At 40.9% G+C, this 21,292-nt stretch overlaps 1 protein-coding gene across 3 annotated transcripts in view; it reads left to right on the forward strand.

Annotated features, from left to right (window-relative positions):
* Positions 1-21,292, forward strand: part of Reln (reelin) — a 444,727-nt gene that overhangs the window by 398,979 nt on the left and 24,456 nt on the right. For all 3 annotated transcript variants that reach the window (XM_021163945.3, XM_085836457.1, XM_085836458.1), the window contains exons 48-57: positions 399-576; positions 2,714-2,907; positions 6,099-6,355; positions 10,748-10,902; positions 12,075-12,289; positions 16,279-16,456; positions 18,081-18,256; positions 18,373-18,479; positions 20,092-20,334; positions 20,864-21,039. In XM_021163945.3, coding sequence (XP_021019604.1) covers positions 399-576; positions 2,714-2,907; positions 6,099-6,355; positions 10,748-10,902; positions 12,075-12,289; positions 16,279-16,456; positions 18,081-18,256; positions 18,373-18,479; positions 20,092-20,334; positions 20,864-21,039 — 1,879 coding nt within the window. The remainder of the gene's footprint in view (positions 1-398; positions 577-2,713; positions 2,908-6,098; positions 6,356-10,747; positions 10,903-12,074; positions 12,290-16,278; positions 16,457-18,080; positions 18,257-18,372; positions 18,480-20,091; positions 20,335-20,863; positions 21,040-21,292) is intronic.

A 21,292-nucleotide genomic window follows, 5' to 3' on the forward strand; every position in this document is an offset into this window, starting at 1 on the left:
GGCAGTGATTATCCAAGGCATGGCTGCTATTTAGCACACAGCCGCTTGGTTCTTAAATCACTGGAGGCTTCTGTGAGAGAGACCAATTCCATACATTATTATCCCCGGAAATATGGTTGGGCGACTGCAGTCATTCCTGTTCACATTCAGTACATTGTTTAAGCTTGTTTCTGTCCCTCCACCAAGCCTGGAGGAGGTTAATTCAACCTACAGTGTTGTTAAGGAAAGCAGTTGATCTTTAGCAAAGAGCTGCAACTCTAAAGAGCAGTAACCTTTCGGGTCTTAAAATCCTAAAACATCCCGGTCTTTTCCTAAAAAAAACATTGGCTTCCATAACGTGGGAATACTCACAGGCTTTCTCTGATGTTGACTCTGCCTTTCTCTTTCTCCACATCCAGCTGTGATGAACAGTGGGGAGGCCTGTACTGTGATGAGCCTGAGACCTCCCTTCCCACCCAGCTCAAAGACAACTTCAACCGAGCCCCCTCCAACCAGAACTGGCTGACTGTGAGCGGTGGGAAGCTGAGTACAGTGTGTGGGGCTGTGGCTTCCGGCCTGGCTCTCCATTTCAGTGGGGTAAGGGCTGGGCTAATGATTTCCCTTCTGTCCACCCTCTAAGCTCCTCACAAGTCCCACGAGTTCCTTTTAAAGATGCAGTTACCCTCAATGCTTAATCATGATCCGAACTTTGAACTTTGCACAAATCAGGCAGCATTGAGCATTTCCAGTATTTTCCTACCAAAAATTTGAGACTATTTAAAGACTCAGCTGGGGACAGCATGGAGAATATTTAAGAACACATTTTTAAAGGATTTACATAGATTTCCATCCTGAGAAAGGGGCACCTGTGCAGTATGTGTGTTGGGGGTGAAGGGGGGTTCTAACTGGATCAAGCTATAATTGAAAACACTTGAGCTCACCACACATTTGGGATTAAAGAGTAAAAATGTAGGAAATGAACTTCAGTGTTTCTTGAATGTATTAACAACTTTTATATCAATCATTCCAGGAAGAGTAACTAGTAATCATCAGTAATTACTGAACATTTGTATTTGGAGCATATTATTTTGTATGTGGCAGAAGCAATATTTAAAAACTTTCTTTTGGAAAAATTATATTCATTCTATCCTGCTGCTAAATTTTACCTTTTTAACAGCAAAATATCTCTAGTACATTGATTAGATAGGCAAATTCATTTAAAATAAATAACCAACTCACACTCAACTCTTTATTTTAACTATACATATCATAACCCATTTATCATAGGGTTTATATTGGTGCCAAAGAAGTAGTCCTATATTATTTATATCTAATACTGTACCCACGAGTAACAATATATATATAATAATATATATAACAATATATATATCATAATTTTTTTTAATTGACAACACTAGGATTCAAGATACTCTTCTACCTCAGGTAGAAGTGGGAGTGGCCCAGATGTCCACATATGTTCAACTGACAAATACCTACTTATCAAGATTAATTTATAATTAATATAAATGACATTAGCTCTGACTATTTAAATGAAAGGCATTTGGGGCTGGAGAGATGCCTCAGTTAGTAAGTGCCTGTATGCATAAAGACTTGGATCTCAACATCCATGTAAAAACAAGGCCTGGGCCAAAAAGTGGGAATGGGTGGGTAGGGGAGTGGGGGGGGGGAGGGTCTGGGGGACTTTTGGGATAGCATTGGAAATGTAATTGAGGAAAATACATAAATAAATAAATAAATAAATAAATAAAACAAGGCCTGGTAGCCTATGTAACCCTAATGCAGGTGCAGGGGTGGGTTGGGGGTAAAAATTAGAAACAGCAAGATCTCCAGAGCTCATTGGCCAGCAAGTCTAGCCAATCAGTGAACTCCAGGCTCAAGGAGAGACTCTGCTCAAAAAATAAGGTGGGGCGTGATAGAGAAAGACACCAGCATTTACCTCTGCATGCATGTGAACACATGTAAACATACACCCATGTGTACCCATACAAAACAACCACACTCCTTTAAATAAATAAATAAAATTTAAAGCATTTTAAAGGGCATTGCAACTCTCTTGTAATTAAATCATATAAGTATTTCAGTTGTAGTTAATTTTAATATTTTATTAAAAATAGTTATGTCTGGGGGCTAGAGGATGGCTCAGGAGTTAAGAGCATTTGCTGTGCTTCCAGAGGACCTGAGCTTGATTCCCAACACCCACATGGTGGCTCACAACTGTCAGTAACTCCAATTTCAGGGGATCCAACATTATACACACAGATGTAAATAAAGTAAAATAAATAATTAGGTCAAAATGTTACTGCATTAATAACTGGTGTTTTAGAAAATGCTAATAGTTGAAAATACATTAATAAAAACTTTACATACTTACTCTAATTCCAACTTTTACTTTGCTTATATAATATGTAATATACATAATATATATGGAACCTCCTTAGAATATATGACATAATGTACGTATATGAGTCTTATATTAATGTCTCAGGTACTAAATTTGAAAGTTCAGCAATCATGAGCAGCGCATCATGCTAGAAGGTAGTGTGAGAGATGATAGGACAGTCAGATAAGTGTAAGAGAGGTAATAACAATAACCATGAGCCTTGAATTACAAAAACGAGATTTAAATGAGAGAAAGAGAAAAGCTGTAATCTGCAGGATCTGAAATCAAGATTGCTTACTGTTGTTCTTTTCCTGTCCTGCTTCTTTTCCTTAGGGCTGCAGCCGATTGCTGGTCACCGTGGATCTGAACCTCACTACTGCTGAGTTTATCCAGTTTTACTTTATGTATGGATGCCTCATTACGCCGAGCAACCGTAACCAGGGAGTCCTGCTGGAGTACTCTGTCAACGGAGGCATCACCTGGAGCTTGCTGATGGAGATTTTCTATGACCAGTACAGCAAACCTGGGTTTGTATCTGTTCTACCTTCAGTAACTAGGATATGGAGGAAAATGCTTAGTAAGGCATTCTGGGACTGGGCAGGGGCGGGGGACACTACAGCCTACTCATTAGTAAAGGACACCTCTGAAACAGGAAAAAACAAAAACAGGGAGAACTACACAATCACTAATCAGAGGTTTGTTGTTTTTTTTTTTTTTTTTTAAGAACAACTTTCACACCCGAGAGTAAGATTAATTGCTAGATCATAATGTGAACAGTAGATAAACTTAGTGCAAAAAAAAAAAAAAAAAGACTGTGAAGGCTGAGTATATGATAATTTCAAAAATATTTGGAGAAACACAACATTTGTTTACAAAATACCTACCCAGTATACACAAGAAAACAGTAATATGGAATATCCTTAAGATGCCTAGGACATATTAAATTCTTTTAAAACCCTAAACAGCCATCATGTATGAATTTCTAAACGTATTAGGAAAACCAAAAAGCAGTCATTGTAGCCATTTAGAAGTCCGAGGGGCGGATGAGGTGGTGCCCCCTGAGGTCTCGGTAACTGTCGCCTGGGGCAGGAAGATCCTTGGAGAGTGTGTAATGAACACCACACTGAGACCCCCATCTCAACAACAACAGGAAAAAGGCAAGGGAAGTGGAATAAAAGAATGCTGAGTCATCCCCTCAGGGCTCAGCAATCTGTGGAGAAGATGGAGCAGAGGAGTGTAAGACCCAGAGGTAGGGTGAGTGCCCTTGAACTGTTTTCCAGATATAGCAGGACAAAGGCACACATGACAAAGACAGCACGCAAGACCTGCACAAGCTTAAGCCAGACCAAATCCCAGCATAGAGCAGGGGGCTGGGCACAAAATCCCACCTCATACACAAGGAGCTAGTGGCACTTGACTGCTTCAGGAGAGGGAACAACAGTTTTCTTCAGTGGTGTGGCACTTGGTGCATCAGGCATATTCCACAGCAGACCCCATGACCAGTATTCAACCAACACAAGCAATTGCATAGGGAAAGAGAACAGAATGTGAAGTTGTGTCAGAAGGGAGGTAGGGAAGGATCTGGGAAGGGTTGGGGGAAAGAGAATGAATATGATCAAAATATACCATGTGACATTATCAAAGAAAAGGGAAAGAGGTAAATTATGTGAAGTATTTCAGTCGCAAGGGAATGAGACAAAGAGGGATCTAGCAAGCCACCTAACATCCTCCTCCGGCCTCCACGTGTCTAGCAAGCCACCTAACGTCTTCCTCCGGCCTCCCCATGTCTAGCAAGCCACCTAACGTCCTCCTCCGGCCTCCACATGTCTAGCAAGCCACCTAACGTCCTCCTCCGGCCTCCACATGTCCATACAAGGACAGGAGCATCTGCACACCCACACATGCACATGCACCACACAGAACACACAACAACAGTAAGAATTTTAAAAAAGAGATGAGCAGATGAGCTCTAACATCAAGAGACATGAAGAAATAAACCTTGGAGAGCCCAGCCTCAAAGCTTCTGGTCTCTAACCGCCCGGGAACAACATATTTGAGGGTGTGGGATTCACAGATTACATTTTCCTTCCTTAACGTCAACACTAATGTCCTTCATGTCCGAGGAATGCACAAAGTGCTTGACGTGTCCAAAGCCCGTTTACATGAATCCTAGTTGGTCGCTATCTAGAATGCAACCTCCTATGCTGGGCAGATGGAACCTTAAAAATACACAAAACAACAACAGGAAGGGCAAGCAGATGGCTCGGTGGCAGAGTACTGTCTAGCATATACAAGGCCCTCAACACCAAAAAGGAAAAATTAACAAGGAAATGCATGTTAAGAAGGAAAAATCACTACATCTCTTTAATGTGAAAGGCAAAGGTTTAATGCGACTGTTATTACAGCCCTTAGCTTTAAGATCCATCCCAAGGTTAACATGGATGGGAATTTTAGCACTAAGAGGCTGCTCTTGAAAGATGGCTGGAGCGAGAGAGAAAAGGACGATGCTCTCTGCACAGGAGAGAACTAAGGAAATGTTTCCCTGAGTTCTATGAGCTCTGCATACAATGAAACGCGTGGTTATATTGCTGGCTCTCAATGAGTATGTTTTAATTGCAGTTGTAAATGTAAGCGTCATATCTACATGATGAGTTTGTATTGGAGCATTAAGCTATCTGCCCTTGGTGACTAAGTCAGAAGACATGCTGAGGTTATTAGTAATTCTCCATCAGCGCTTCTTCCAATGAAGCCCATCAGCAAAGTGTTGTCTGTGCCACAGGCAACTGAGACCTGCTTACTTTGAGGCTGAGGCTTAAACATCCTACCACAAGCTGGTGTCCATATCCCCAGCCTGTTGCTTGCAGTTAGCAGATTAAAGTAAAAAGCAAAGGGCCAAGAAGGAAAGGAAGGAGGCTGAAACCAACCCTTACGGAGCAGGAAAAATAAGGTCAGGATTGGCTTGTATCTCTCAGAGTATGCAGAGTGTAGACGCACAGTTACCTACCTAACCAGGGTCGCAGATGTCCACAGGTAACTCAAATGGATAGATAGCTATGGAATGCTTACATTGCTTACAGTTTCACTAATGACTTGTAAAACAAAGCCAGTGAACCAGGGTCCACACCTGGTTGATGTGTTATTTTAAGGGGAAGAGTAGGGAGATGGAGTGTATCTGGGAGGAGCTGAGGATGAGTAGGATCAAAATACATTGTATGAAATTCAATGGAATAATTAAAATGTAATAAAACCATTTTTAGTTTGTTTCTGGCTGGGGACATGGCTTAGTTGGTAAAGTGCTTGCCTTCCAAGCGTATTAGGAACCACATTGGATACCTGGTGTTCATTTAAACGCCACGTCTAGTGGTGTCACCTGTAAGCTCGATGCTGGGAAGGTAGACAGGATCTCTGGAGCTCTCTAGCCAGCCAATCAGTGAGCTCCAGGCAGTGAGAGACCCTGTCTCAAAAAATAAAGTGGAGAGCAATTGAAGAAGACAGTTTGGCCTCCACTTGCCAGCATACATATTTGCATGTGCAACTGGAGAGAGAGAGAGAGAGAGAGAGAGAGAGAGAGAGAGAGAGAGAGAGAGAGAGAGAGAGATTGAGATTAAATAATGTCCTCACCACCCTGGGATATAGTGTTGCTTACTGCTGTTTCAGATCTTCCCCTAATATGAAATATTTAACAAATATTTTCCTGACTCTCACCATTTTCCGTTAGATTCGTGAATATCCTTCTCCCTCCTGACGCTAAAGAGATTGCCACTCGCTTCCGATGGTGGCAGCCACGACATGATGGCCTTGACCAGAATGACTGGGCCATTGACAATGTCCTCATCTCGGGCTCTGCAGACCAGAGGACGGTCATGCTGGACACCTTCAGCAGCGCCCCAGTACCACAGCATGAGCGCTCCCCCGCAGACGCCGGCCCTGTTGGGAGAATTGCTTTTGAAATGTTCTTAGAAGACAAAACTTCAGGTGATTTGCTCAAGAACACTAGACAAAGTACATTTAAATGCAGTTGAGGCTTATCACAAATGAAACTGGGTCCTTTCTGGGTGTTTGGATGCTGTAAAATCAGCGAAGAACACCATTCTTTTCTACTGTCAGCATTCCCATCAGACATCGATCTCGTTACTGTCACTGCAGAACAATGGGAGCGACAGCTTTGTTTCTGTTTCCTAGTTTCTGCTTTGGAGGGAAAGAGCCAACCTTTCCTGGCCTGTTGCTGCTGCTGATGGTGTTTGGGTTTGGGTCAGGTCTTTCTCTGTTATTCAGGCTGCCCTAGAACTCACCAAGTTGGCTGCCTTCCAACTCACAGTGATCCTCCTGGTTCCTTTCTTAGCATCGAAAGGCAGAATGTTGAATTTTCTGCAGGTCAGGCACATTCACAGTGGCATTTCATGTTTCAAATCATGTCTCAGGGTTCACTTGCTGTAGGTCTCCGTCCTATCCTTCACCCTCAGCAGGGATAGGTCAGTGATGCTGGCAGCTGTGGGAGCTGCACCCCATTCTCACTGAATGCTTTTCATTTTATAGCAATAAATTTAAGGTGGTATCTTATATTAAGTCTGTGGCTTTGCCATCCCACATGTATTGATTGTATTAGGTAAAACACAGTATGGTCAGATACATGCCAGTAATGTTTAGATACCTGTCTCCTCCTAGTGACAACAGACATCCAGACAGTAAGACACTATGTCTCATCCCAATAGTCTAGCCCCAGCCTTGAAAAAAATGGCATGTGGCCAATTTTACAATAATAAAAAGTTTCCAGAGAAATGGTATACCTAGGGAAATTTTTAACTTAAGGAATTTTAATAACTTTAAAATGTTTTATTATAAAAGCAATAAATTATTTTCAGGTTATGAAATTAAGGAGAAATACAGAAAATTGCCAAGGATGAAAATTAGAATCCCCCAGGGATAACCAGCATCACTATTTATAAAATAATTTCAGTGTTTTGTATGCCTTAAAGAAATATTTTAACAAAGTTGGGGTCTCAAATTTGATGTATTTTGTAGACTTTTTTTTTCCGTTAGGATTGAGTCTTCTGTTGTTGTTGTTGTTGTTTCAAGTCCTTAAGTGTCTTAGAAGATAAATTTTTGCTGATTTTAAACTCCAGTATACTTTATAACTTGCTATTGACGAATCTTTATACTAATTAATTTTATTTCATTCATTAGGATATCATGTGGCACAAGGTGTAACTGCAGATAATAATCAAATGCACCCGGCACCCTCGGGAGGCTGGCAGGAGGGTTGTGGTTTGAGAAAGGCTTGATACAGAGAGAAAGAAGAAATGGGGGTGGATGAGGAAAGGAAGAGGAAGCTGCCACAGAGAGTCCCTCGCAGAGATCTGATTCAGAACTTTGCTAAGTTATTCATCTGGTTTTTTCCCTGTGTAATAGTTTACATAAGTACATTTATAGTCAGAATAATTTAAATATTACTTCTGTAATGATAAAAGCCAATATAATCAGATTTAAGCACCTACCTAGTATACATGCTGGTTTAATTTGACCCTGCCTGTGATGCACAGAAGTGTTTTAGAACCCAGAGCATCTATCTGCTCACAGAAGCAGTTCTGTGAGTATGCAGGAGACTGGCGGCCCACTGAGAAACCTTTCATCCCGCCTGCAGCATCCGAGGAAAGGTGCCCCTAGGGAAACTGCCTCTGAATATCACTGGAGTTTGAATGTTCATTCACATTGATTTGTGTCCTCGATCTCTGACCCCAAATTCCTCAGAATGAAGACACAGATAATGGCCATCATCCCATCAAGCCATGCGAATTACAGCAATATGTTTTTCTGCAGGCACAAGTGCTCAGACCAAAATTAGACTCACTATGCATGTAGCCTAAGTAACAGGAAAATCCCTTGGTCTCTCTGGATCTCTGAGGCCAGCTGCCTTTGCTGTGCACATGCCTGCCCCAAGCCTCAAGTTTTGCCTGTTAGTCTCTACATTGTAGACATGGGCCTAGCTAGAAAGCTTTGAAAGTTGAGGTCAAAGTATATCATCACCTAGATACAATTTACATTATTTGTTTTTTTTTTTCATTTCTAACTTTACTAGCTAATAAATATAATATAAAATTACCTCTTCCCATTGGACATAATGATACAGGCCTGCAATCACAATACCCAGGAGCCTGAGGCAGGAATATCTCAAGCTCAAGGTTAGCCTGAGCTACATTGATAATTCCAAACCAGCAACATCAAATAGACTGACTAAAATATAAACAGATAAATAGATAGAATGATAGATAGATAGATAGATAGATAGATAGATAGATAGATAGATAGATGATGGATGGATGGATGGATGGATGGATGGATGGATGGATGGATGGATGGAACCGTGAAGGAGGTGAGTATCTATGTATATATGTATTTATGTGTTCATTTGCACATTTGTGTGGAAAGATGGGGCTCAATACAGAAGATGTATTCTGCACTAATAATTCATGATCCTGCTTCTTTAAGTACTTAAGGAGTCTTCCAAATTTGTTCTACCTTTAGACTTTTTGCTCAGTACAATTCCTCAAAGAGTTACTGTTGATCTGGTTTAGAAAGTTTGAAATTATTTTAGAAAATACTTTTCTGGTCCAGTGACAGGCCCAAAGTAGGATCCAGGTCAAGGGGAGGTTCCAAGGCCTGACACTATGGAGTGCTCACAAAAAGGGTCCTATCATGACTGCCTTCCAAAAGACCAACAAGCAGCTGAAAGAGTCAGATGCAGATATTTGTACCCAACAGATGGACAGAAGCAGCTGACCCCTGTTGTTGAATTAGGGAAGGCTGAAAGAATTTGAAAAGAAGGGCTATCATGTAGGAAGGCCAATTAATTTGGACCCCTGAGATCTTTCAAACACTGGATCACCAGACAGACAGCATACACTCCCTGATATGAGTTCCCCAACACACATACAATACAGGACTTCTGGGTCTGTGTTCATTCAGAGATGATGCACCTAACCCTCAAGAGACTGGAGACTGGGAGTTTAGAGGTCAGGTGGGGTTGGGGATGGGAGCATCCATGTGGATACAGGGTGTGGTGGGGAGGAGATGTGGGATGTGGAGCAATTGGAGGGTGGGAGGGGAGGGGTGGGGAATGGAATATGGAGTGTAAAAAATGAATTACAAATAAAATTAAATTTAAGAAGAAAAAAGAAAACAGCCTCAGTGCTGCTGATATAACAAAAAAATACTTTTCTAGATTACTTAACTATACATACCTAAATATTCAAGTATAAAGAACACTAATGAGATAAACTTAGCATTTTACAGATAATCAGTTTCTTTTTTGCTGATGTTTTATGTTGTTGGCACAGTCTCATGTAGCCCAGGCTACCCAAGCTTGCTATGTAGCCAAGGTCACCTTAACTCCAGAGTACTGGGATTACAGACAGTATATGCCACCATGCCCAACTTAATCTGAGCTTTTTAAATAATCTCTTTATAGTATACCTTAATTTTTGCCAGGTTAAGTTCAACGGAACACATTAGAATTCTAATGTAGTCTTTGTGACTAACTACATAATACAAAGCTTAGTTTTTCTCAAATACTGTCTAGGCCTCCAAAAGTATTCATCCAGTCAGAGTGGTTTCCTTCCTGTGAAGAAGAAAACAGGGATTCCTTGAAATAGTTCTTCTATGTGTGTTGAAAAAATTCTAATGATCTTTTGATAACACAGTACCTATGGTTAATGATATACTATTGAGCTGGACATAGTGGCTTCTACCTATAATCACAATCCTCAGGAGGCAGAGACAGGAGGATAACCATGTGTTTAAGGCCCCCCTGGGCTACACCATTCGTTCCAAGACAAAAGACTATAGAATGAAACCTTTTCGCCAGAAAACAAAAACAAAAACAAACAAACAAAAAAAACAGAAGATGATAGATGGATGGGTGGATGGATGGGTGGATGGATGGATGGATGGATAGGTGGGTAGAAGGATGGAAGCATGGATGATGAATAGATGGATTGATGGATGGGTAGATGGATAGATAGATGTGTGAATGACACACATTTTATTTTACAATACATCGAGGAGCTGGACATAGTAATACATGTTTGTAATCTAACAACCAAGAGACTAAAGTAGGAGGATCAGTCCTGAGTTTGAAGCCAACCTGACCTACAAAGTGAGACCTTGTCTTAAACACCCTACCCCTCAAAAATGTACTATGTACCTGTCAGTTAAAATCCATGTTATAAAATGTTTATATTGGTTTTTATTTTATGTGACATATTGTATATAAAAGAGATTTGTACTTAATTCTAGGTCTTGGTTAACATGAATTTTTACTTTAAGTCCTTGCTAAATCTATCATCCGATTTTTTTGCCGTTTTTGTTCAGTGAATGAGAATTGGCTCTTCCATGATGACTGTACAGTGGAAAGATTCTGTGACTCCCCAGATGGTGTCATGCTCTGTGGCAGCCATGATGGACGAGAGGTGTATGCAGTGACTCATGACCTGACGCCCACTGAGAACTGGATCATGCAGTTCAAGGTGAAGTTACCATGGTCTCAGTCACACAAGTTAACCACACACTAGCAGCCTAGTCAGGACCACCAGAAAGATACAGGTCGTCTAAGATCTCATTGTCTTCATATGTGCTTTGAAAGATAAAACTTATTGTTAAGGTAATATACAGCTCACCTAAACATTACTTAATGATTAAAAAATATTGTACTTCTATACTATCTCAAGGTAAAATTTCAGAGCTTAAATAAAAGCAAATATTTACAATCAGGATTATACACTTACAGAACAAAATATTGGTTTAAAAATGTAAGATACTGATTGTAACTTACTAAGTCACTATATAAAAATTAAGTTGGCTGGGTGTGGTGGTGCCCACCTTCAATCCAGGCACTCAGGAGGCAGAGGAGGAAGCAGATCTCTGGGAGTTCAAGGATAGCTGGTCTATATAGTGGGTTTCAGGCCAGCTAAGGCTACAAGGTGAAACTCTTGTCAAAAAAAAAAGGGGGCATGTAAATTGTTTCCTTATGAGACTAAAGCTATAATAGTTATTTCTACTTCTTTTAGAAGCTCATTCAGATGTTTCCATAGAACAAAAGTGATGGCATGAATTCTAATCAGAATTCATGCCAGGAAGAGCTTTGGATAACATTTTGGCCTGGATTTATTCTGCTGTGTTCTGTCTACCTGAATCCCTTTGTGTTTGCAGAGTTGCCACACTATGGCTGTCACCACATTGAAGGCTCTGTGCTTCTGTTATCATCTTGTTCTACTGCATCTTGCTTGTCAGTGAAAGTGATTTATTGAGAGTTATAAATTATATGACAAAATAGTAACATTAGCAAGGCTGGTAGCAATCCTTCTTGGTCAGTTATTCTGCCAAACACAAGTGCCAGACCATTAGCAAAACAATTTGTAAGCATGGGCCCAGGCCTTGCAATGAAAGCAGCCAGTGTGGGGGAGGCGCTGCTTCTAGCTTCTCTCCCAAATCCTTACACAATGTACTTGGCACTTTTTACAGTTTGTCACCTTGGGCAACCATGCCAATGTCCTGTGTTCACCAGCAAAACAAATAATGAACTGAAAAATCCAGGTGGTAGACATCAAGGGACCTGGGCCTTTCTTACAGCCAGTTCTTTGGGGCTGAAATCTGTAATGTGGTTTTAATGCCTTGACAATCTTCATTTTCTGTTTATTAGATCTCTGTTGGATGCAAAGTGCCTGAAAAAATTGCCCAGAATCAAATTCACGTGCAGTTTTCTACTGACTTTGGCGTGAGCTGGAGTTATTTAGTCCCTCAGTGTTTACCCGCCGACCCAAAGTGTGCTGGAAGCGTTTCTCAGCCGTCTGTGTTCTTCCCAACTAAAGGGTGGAAAAGGATCACCTACCCACTTCCTGAAAACTTAATGGGGAAGTAAGTAGAAAGGTAGCGTGTAGCTGCGCACCCAGGAGGCAACCACGGCGACTGCCGTCAAATCTGAAATTATGTGCAATTGTGGACAAAATGCTCTCTTCCTTCCTGACTTCCATGATGAGCACACTTCATGTTGTAATCCTCAGACTTGGAGGATGTGGTCCTCAATAAATGTTCCTGTTAGGTCCTTCTCTTTTCTAAACCCCAGTGCCATCAAATAGAATTAGAACAGTAATGACCTTGGAGCCAGATGCAAAGCCAGATGCAAGGCTACCGTACTAGCCTTGTAGACTGTGCTCCCATATAAACCTGTCTCACAGATCCTTAGTAGAGCGAGGACCAAATCCCAACCCTCGCTAGTTGCACAGCACCTAAGTTCAGGCCATTGTATAAGATGGCGTGCAGGTTTTATTTTTCTCTCATCACATTGTGCACTTGCAGTGCAGTATAATCAGCCTGGAGCAGTAGATGAAACCGTGCTCTGGAAAGTCTGTGGATAATTTAAGGTGGTTCCAAAGATCCCCTATCTACTGTGAAATCAGAAAAGTGACGCATTGAGCACAATGACAGGTGGGCTTCTACTAAATTAACCATAGAGTCTAGCTAGGTAAAGAGGCTTCAGAGGAAACAGACCATGATGTATGAGCAGGACGCAGGCTCTGAATAGGGCAAGTACACACTCAAGCCTGTGCGGTCCCATAGACAGCATTATCAGAGTGGATCAGAAGAGCTTATGCCATCAAGATGCTGGGAGGTTCCAAAACAACAACAACCAACAAACAAACAAAAAAAGCCCAGTCTACAGTGGTTCAATCAAAAATGAAATATCCTGGGGCGTGAGAGACAGTGCAGCAGTTAATAACATGGACTGCTCTGGGAGCAAACCTGAGTGTGGTTCCTAGCCTCCACATTGGATGGCTCACAACCCCCTGAGGCTCCAGCTACAGAGGATCTCACACCCCCCTCCAGCCTCTCACAGACACAGGCACAGGCCCCACCCATCGAAATGTACATTTGCACATAGTGAAAATTAAAACGTTTTAAAATACTTTATAGCAAAAACTGTAAAGATACGTAGGCTCTGGGACTGGTTGGTTTGAAATTTTAATAGTGGCTTTAAGACTCTAGGAAATGGCCCAGTACGTAAGGACCCTCTCTGCCAAACCTGAGGACCAGAGTTAGATCTCTGGGACTACAATGAACATCCTGGCATGCATGCTTGTACACACATGCACACACATGTACACCCTCACACAAATAAATATAATAACAATAAGCTGTACTTTTATATTATTTCAAGGGCCCAATTGTCTTGTTCTCTTATCCATTATCTCTCTATCAGTGGCACTGGTGATATTGTCAGCTCAGAGATGGTCCCCTGTTGAATATATGATGGCTCCCAGAAATCTAGACCAGAATGCTTCTGTATTATGTCGGCTAGGAGAGGAGATTGTTTTCTTTCTTAGAAAGCCAGAACGAGAGCCCTGTTGAATCCTATTGGTACAAATTAGCCAATTCCTAGGCCACTTAGGAATTTCTCTGTCTGTCTTCATCAATCTCTCTTTCTGTGTGTGTATGTGTGTGTTGTGTGTGCATGTGTGTTGTATCTCTTTTCCATATGTGTGTGTATGTTGTGTATTATCACACACACTATATATATATTCTGTATACCATTTACATAGTATGCAAATATAACATGTGTTCAGATAAAAGACTTTTGCTGTTGTATAACCGATGTGCTCACCACATAAAATGAGATATAGAACATTTACATTGCCCTAGAAAGTTCCTTGCTTTGCATTTTTAAACCAGAATCATATGACTTATTTTAATATAAGGTTAATTAGAGCCTGTTGGGTTTTTTTTTTACCCAGAAGACAGAGAAAAGCAATGATGAAATTAAAAATCTCTGGGAAATTGTCCTTTAATATAACCCTTTCAAAATTGTTTTCTAATTACCATAGTTACTTTGAGAATATTGATAATCTTCAAGGAATTGAGAAGTTGCTGTTTGCTGAGCGCCTGAAGGCTGTGTGCGTGCTAACAAGACTCTGTCATGGACTTCACTAACCTCCTATACAATTTCAGAGGTGTAATTAGCCAATCTAAATGCTTCCACAACCACTGAAGTTCAGTTCATCTTGTTCATCCAATCAATAAATGGTCCAATTAATTGAAAAGACAGTTCTCAAAGGAAGAAACACAAATGGTCAATAAATTCTCGAAAAAAGTCTTAAATATCCTTAGCCATCAGAAAAATGTAAACCAAGATTGATTTGAGATTCCATGTCACCCCATCAAAAATGGCATCAAGATGATAAATGGGGATAGGTAGGGTGGTTCAGGGGGTAGATGTACTTGCCACCAAACCTGGGGCTCAGAATTCCATCCTTGGAACCCATATGGTGAATAGAAAGAACCAACTCCAAGTTTTGTTCTGACCTCCACATGTACACTGTGACTATCACACACACACACACACACACACACACACACACACACACACACCAGTTAGATAGATAGATAGATAGATAGATAGATAGATAGATAGATAGATAGATAACAGACAGATATAAAAGGATTTTTAAGCAATAACATCAAATGCTGGTGAAATTACAAGGAAAAGAAGAACTAATATTCATTACTGTTGGGGTGTAAACTTGACAGACACAATGGAATTCCATATGCAGAGTCCTCAAAACATTGAAAAGTACCATTTGACCCAATTATACAACTCTAGGATGTACAGTAAGAGGATGTTGCAGCAACAGACCATAGTATCCTTGTAGATCCTTTTCTATGATGCTTTGTGCACAATAACCAAGAATCTCCACTGCCATCTTCTGGCCTCTCCAGGTAGTGCACACACACGGTGCACAGACATTCATGCACACAAAACACCTATACAGATAAATACCTTAATGTGGTATATACCCACCATGAAATTTAATGCAGCTACCAAGAAAAATGAAAACATGACATTTGCAAGAAAATGGATGCAGCTGGAAATCATGATAAGCAAACTAAGCCAAACACTGCAAGTTTTGTTTTATCTACAGAACCTAGATTTAAAACCTGCCGTGCATACCCATGTGTGTAGAAAAGAGATCACAAAACTAGAAAGGAGATCATGAGAGGGGAGAAGGGATTTCAAGAAAAGTGTGGGATACTGAAGGCAGTGGAATTCAGTAACAATGAAGCAAGAATTGGAAGCAACCAGAAGTAGAGGAGCCAGCCAGAGAGGGGGAGAGAGCATGGGGGAGGGGAACCGGCCAGAGGAGGAATAGCAGGGGGAGGAGAACCAGCCAGAGGAGGAATAGCAGGGGGAGGAGAACCAGCCAGAGGAGGAATAGCAGAGGGAGGAGAACCAGCCAGAGGAGAAAGATGACATGGGGGAGGGGAACCAAAGAGGGGGGAGAGAGCAAGGGGGAGGGGAACCAGAGAGGGGGCAGAGAGCATGGGGGAGGGGAACCAAAGAGGGGGGAGAGAGCAAGGGGGAGGGAAACCAGGCAGAGGGGGCATAGAGCATGGGGGAGGGGAACCAGACAGAGGGGGCAGAGAGCAAGGGGGAGGAGGGCTGGGGAGGAAAATGAATTGGAATGAATTCAATCAAAGTGTAAGGGCTCATGGGTCAGACACTTTGTATACAACCCTAAACTTTAATTTTAGAAACAAGAAAAGGGAGTCTGACTTCTGGTTCTAGAGTACACTGTAAGATAATCCTTTCTTTAAAAAGTCCCCACTGATTCTTATTTTGCAAATTCCTACAGAATTGTGTAGAAAGCAGCTACACAGTTCCATTACTAGAAACTGGAAGTTGCAAGTGGTCAGATACGTTTTTATTAACTCAGTTCATCCACAGAGATAACTGCAGTGGGTTTTTTTTTCTCATAAGCACTGTGTGTGTGTGTGTGTGTGAGAGAGAGAGAGAGAGAGAGACTCTGAATAAAGTTAACTTTTGTTTTTCATTCCTTTGCTTTTGCCAACAGTCCTGTAAGATTTAGGTTCTACCAAAAGTACTCAGATGTGCAGTGGGCAATTGACAATTTCTACCTTGGCCCTGGATGTTTGCACAACTGTGGAGGCCACGGAGACTGCCTAAAGGAACAGTGTATCTGTGACCCGGGCTACTCGGGGCCAAACTGCTACTTAACTCACAGCCTGAAGGTACTGTGAGCTTTTTCCTTGCTGACTGGCCCATAACCAGTTTCTATACACGAGCGTCTGTAGCAAGGTCATGTGTCTGCCTTTCCCTCCTACAGAGCTTCCCTTGTCTGTCTCACTATGTAGCTCTGTGTACAGCAGGCTGGCCTCAGACTCAGACATGTCTGACTCTGTTTCTCAAATGCTGGAAGGTATGTGCCACTATGTCCAGCTTTTTTCTTTAAAAAAAAAAAAAAAAACACTCAGCTTAAAGTCAATATCTGCCTTGTTTAAAAGATCTTATTTTTACAATTGGTACAAAGGAGAATGAAGCAAATCCTGTTACAGATAGCCCTCCAAAAACAAATATTCAAACATGTTGAAACACTGCTCAAACTTTTTTCCCAGACAATTCTATGGTCTAACTTATTAAAAGCTGAAATGTGGCTGAGTCGTTTTTGACATAATAGCTGTTCAATATGTAAAGTCGGTGTAGCGTCTGAACACAGATATCACACGTGCATTTTGTTTCTGTAGATAAGCAGAGACATACGTCATTTCAATAATTGAAAAATGTCACAGTAACACAGTCAGCTGCCAGAGATCATGGCTCCTACCTCCAGTCCTGGACTGTACAGTGAGTTCCAGGGCAGCCTGAATAGGAAATCCTAAATTAAAAAAAAGAAAGAAAAAGAAAAGTACACATAATTGAAGCCTAGCAAATATTGAAAATAAAATTTAAAGATATTGCTCATTTGTGTCTAAAGAAAAGGCCTGAGACATCCTATGGACATTCAGGTGTCATTAATATTTCTCAGATAAGAAATTCTGTGAGCCTGCATTGTGAACTCTAATTCAGTCTTGTAATGAGAGCATGCGAGTTAGCCACGTGTTTCTTCCAGCTCGTGTTCTTACATATGAACATTCATTTATTAAAAATTGTACTCATTTCCTCACCATTAGTGAAGCACAGCCAGACGGGCTTGTACTCACATGCCTTTAATTACAGGGTCAATTGTGCTCCCTGTTTGAGGAAATGAGACTTAAATCATTTAACCACACAAGATAGGACTCTCTTATAGAACTGGGGAAATGTATAGAAGTATATAGAGATACATAAATACTGTTTTTACTGCAAGTCTATGTCCCCTTAAAAAAAAGATAAAATTATATCACTTCCCTTCTCTGGGTATTGTAAATTTTCTGGGATTTAAGGTCTATAAAAAATAGTATTTATGTGTTTGGTTTTAGTGGTTATGTTTCTCGGATAGCTGAATTATTTTATTTCTTTGGGCAGAAAAAGATTGCCTCCTGATTCTTTCTAGCCATTAAGTTTCTCTGATTTTGCATTTATTAAGATTATATTAAAAAGATACTGACACTTTGACCTTGAATCTGCACTTTAATGTGTGTTAGAAGTTTACATTTTTATATCTTAAAAATAAAAGAAATTATTACATTTCATTTAATCAGTTTAAATTATCTTCAGTGTATGGTAGAAAGTAAAGTAATGAGCATAATCTATAGTCTTTCAAGCATATCTTTGCAGACGCTGAAATCAGTTCTGTTGTTCTTAAGTCCATCGTTTCTACCTGAAATCATTATCTTTAACTTCGTCCCCTGACCCTTCCACTGCCCCGCCCCACAGACTTTCCTGAAGGAGCGCTTTGACAGTGAGGAGATCAAGCCTGACTTATGGATGTCCTTGGAAGGCGGAAGCACTTGTACAGAGTGCGGGATCCTCGCTGAGAACACTGCACTCTATTTTGGGGGATCCACTGTGAGACAAGCTATTACTCAAGACTTAGATCTCAGAGGTGCAAAGTAAGTTGCGTTTTTCTCAGTCAGTCCAACAGTTGACATCACTTGTTATCAGGACTCAGGATCTGAGTGGCATCTTTGGTCCATCCTTCTGAGAGAGACTGTGCGCTTGCGTTTAGATTCCTGCAGTACTGGGGACGTATCGGCAGTGAGAACAACATGACATCTTGCCATCGGCCTGTCTGCCGGAAGGAAGGCGTGCTGCTGGACTTCTCTACGGATGGAGGTATGTCCTAGGGGGGACAGCTATGCCTAGGAGCGCATCCCACATCCGTCCAACACCCTCAGAAGCAGAGTTTTTTGACAGTGACGACCACGAAGAAAACAACAGCTCTGGCTTGTGCTACATGTCACACAGGCAAAAGCTACCCGCTCCCACAGAGAGAGAGAGTATCCACAACCCACTCTTCCCCCCCCAGCACCCCCAGATTCTTTCTCCCACATATCTCTCTCTGCATCATGTCCTCTTTTTAAATAGACTTTTTTTTGTAAGAGCATGAAAAAAATTTTTTGAATGATTTTCTGAGTAAAATATGCTTGCAAAAGAATCTTAGGTCCAACAGCTTGGTACACACCTTGAATCCCAGCCCTTGGAAGGCAGAGGCAGGTAGAGGTCTATGAGTTCAAGGTCAGCCTGGTCTACATAGTTAGTTCTAGAACAGCCAGAAGAACATAGTAAGACCCTGTCTCAAAAAAAAAAAAAAAATCCTAAAACACTGTTGTGTCAATAGCATAAATACCAAAGGGACGCTATAGAAAAACCTCACCAATTGTAAAAGTATCCAGAATTCATGAAACCATGTTAACAAAATTGTTGTATTATTTTATATTACTAATATAATTAACTTATATAACTATCAGGCCATTAATACAATGGGATATTCAGGAAAAAAAATGTTTTGAGGGCTGGAGGGATGGCTCGGGATTGAGAGCACTGGTAGCCAGAGGGGCAAGGTTTGGTCCCCAGCACCCACATGGTGGCTCACAGTCACCTATAGCTCCAGTTCTTGTAGCCTCAGTAGGTAAAAGGCACCCAAGCGATGAACATTCATACATGCAAGCAAAACACTCCTACACACAAAATAAAAGTAAATAAATCTTTAAAAATAAAGTAATTTAATAATGTCGTTGATATAAAAAACAATTCCAATGGAAAGCAGTTAAAAGGTGTTTTTTTTTTCAAAAGGAAGTATGTTTTAGCTGGCAGATAACATTCTGAATAACTAGCTAATAGATTAGCCAGAACTGTCTCAGACTAGTCATGTGTTGTAAATATTTTTCCCACAGTCGTATCAAGCAATAAGATCAACTTCTTATCATTCCAAATAATTACAAATTATATGGAATTTTTTCTTTTTTTAATTAGATATTTTTATTTACATTTCTGTTATCCCCTTTCCTAGTTTCCCCTCCGAAAATCCCCTATCCCCTCCCCCCCCCAACCCACCCATTCCTGTACAAAATCTAGAACTACTGGTCTAGAAATGAGCATAGGGCTCTTCTTGAAAAATAGGCCTCTTAAGAGTCTAGAGATTAATTTAAATTAAATTAATTAAAATAAAAATTAATTAAAATCAATTTTAAAATAATTAAAATTAAGAATATATAATTTTTTACTTCAGTATATTTACTTTGAGCAAGTACGTATAAATAGCCTTACATTGTGATCAGCTTTTTATTGAAGCCATGATTACAAGTGTCACACTTAAAAGTCCCTAGATTCGGTTTTCACTGCCGGGGTAAACATCTTCTTAGAGAGCATACAGAACTTACAATTGCTGCTGGTTTGTGAGTTGCCGTCCTGGTGCTAGGGAGCTGATAAGTTTGGGTTTTTATAGGAATCACTTGGACCTTGCTTCACGAGATGGATTTCCAGAAATACATTTCTGTGAGGCACGACTACATCCTCCTGCCTGAGGGGGCCCTCACCAACACAACTCGACTTCGCTGGTGGCAGCCTTTTGTCATCAGCAATGGGCTCGTGGTTTCCGGGGTGGAGCGTGCGCAGTGGGCACTGGACAACATTCTGATTGGTGGAGCAGAAATCAATCCAAGCCAACTGGTGGACACTTTTGATGACGGTAAGAAGAAGGCTCCAAACAGCATTCTCTCTGTCCGCTGTGGGTGGAGGCATCATGAGACTATTCCATAGCCAGCCCCTTGCAGGGTCCTCCTTCATGATGCTCAACCGCTGTGAGCTGTTCTCGGCCACAGTTGATAATTCTTCAAAGTTCCTCACTTGCTGAACTGTCGACTGAGAACTTAAAGAACATCGCTAAGTAAAGAGTGCTTTTATTATAATTCATAATCACAATACCCAGAACATTTTAGTCCTTTTAGTGATTTCTGTTCCATACAACACATGCTACAGAGGCCTAGGAAGAAGCAGAATTTCTACCCAGAAAAACAGTTCCCCTTTTATAGCAAAGTGATCATTCTAGCAGCCTTCAGTAGTGCTGTCCTAAGCTTGGGCTCTGCCCCGAGATTTTTATATTAAAATAGTCATGTAAAATAAAAACAAGCCTTTGTGGTAAACACAAAAATAATTTAACATCGAACATCATAGTTGGAGAAAATAACGTACGGCATTGTTTCCTGCTTTCTTAACAGAAGGCTCCTCCCATGAAGAAAACTGGAGTTTTTACCCCAATGCAGTAAGGACAGCAGGATTCTGTGGCAACCCATCCTTCCACCTCTACTGGCCAAATAAAAAGAAGGACAAGACCCACAATGCACTCTCCTCCCGCGAGCTCATTATACAGCCAGGATACATGATGCAATTTAAAGTAAGGGAAAGTGATACCGGAACTTCCATGTGGGTTGTGGGAAGAGGGACTTGTTCTGACACCCAATGATTGAGGACACCCATTAAAAGACACTGTAACTTGTGGTAACATTTTACAAAGGCTTTCTTCAGGTTATTTGAGCATAGATAAAATAATCTGTGGAAATGTGAAGACACAGTAAGGAATATAGCCTGTTATAGCTCATATATATTCATCTGCCAAAATGAAAGGCTCCTGTCGGTGCCTGGAACCC

Source organism: Mus caroli, unplaced genomic scaffold (assembly GCF_978045245.1).
Source record: "Mus caroli unplaced genomic scaffold, Mus_caroli_1 scaffold_4, whole genome shotgun sequence".
Taxonomy (NCBI): domain Eukaryota; kingdom Metazoa; phylum Chordata; class Mammalia; order Rodentia; family Muridae; genus Mus; species Mus caroli.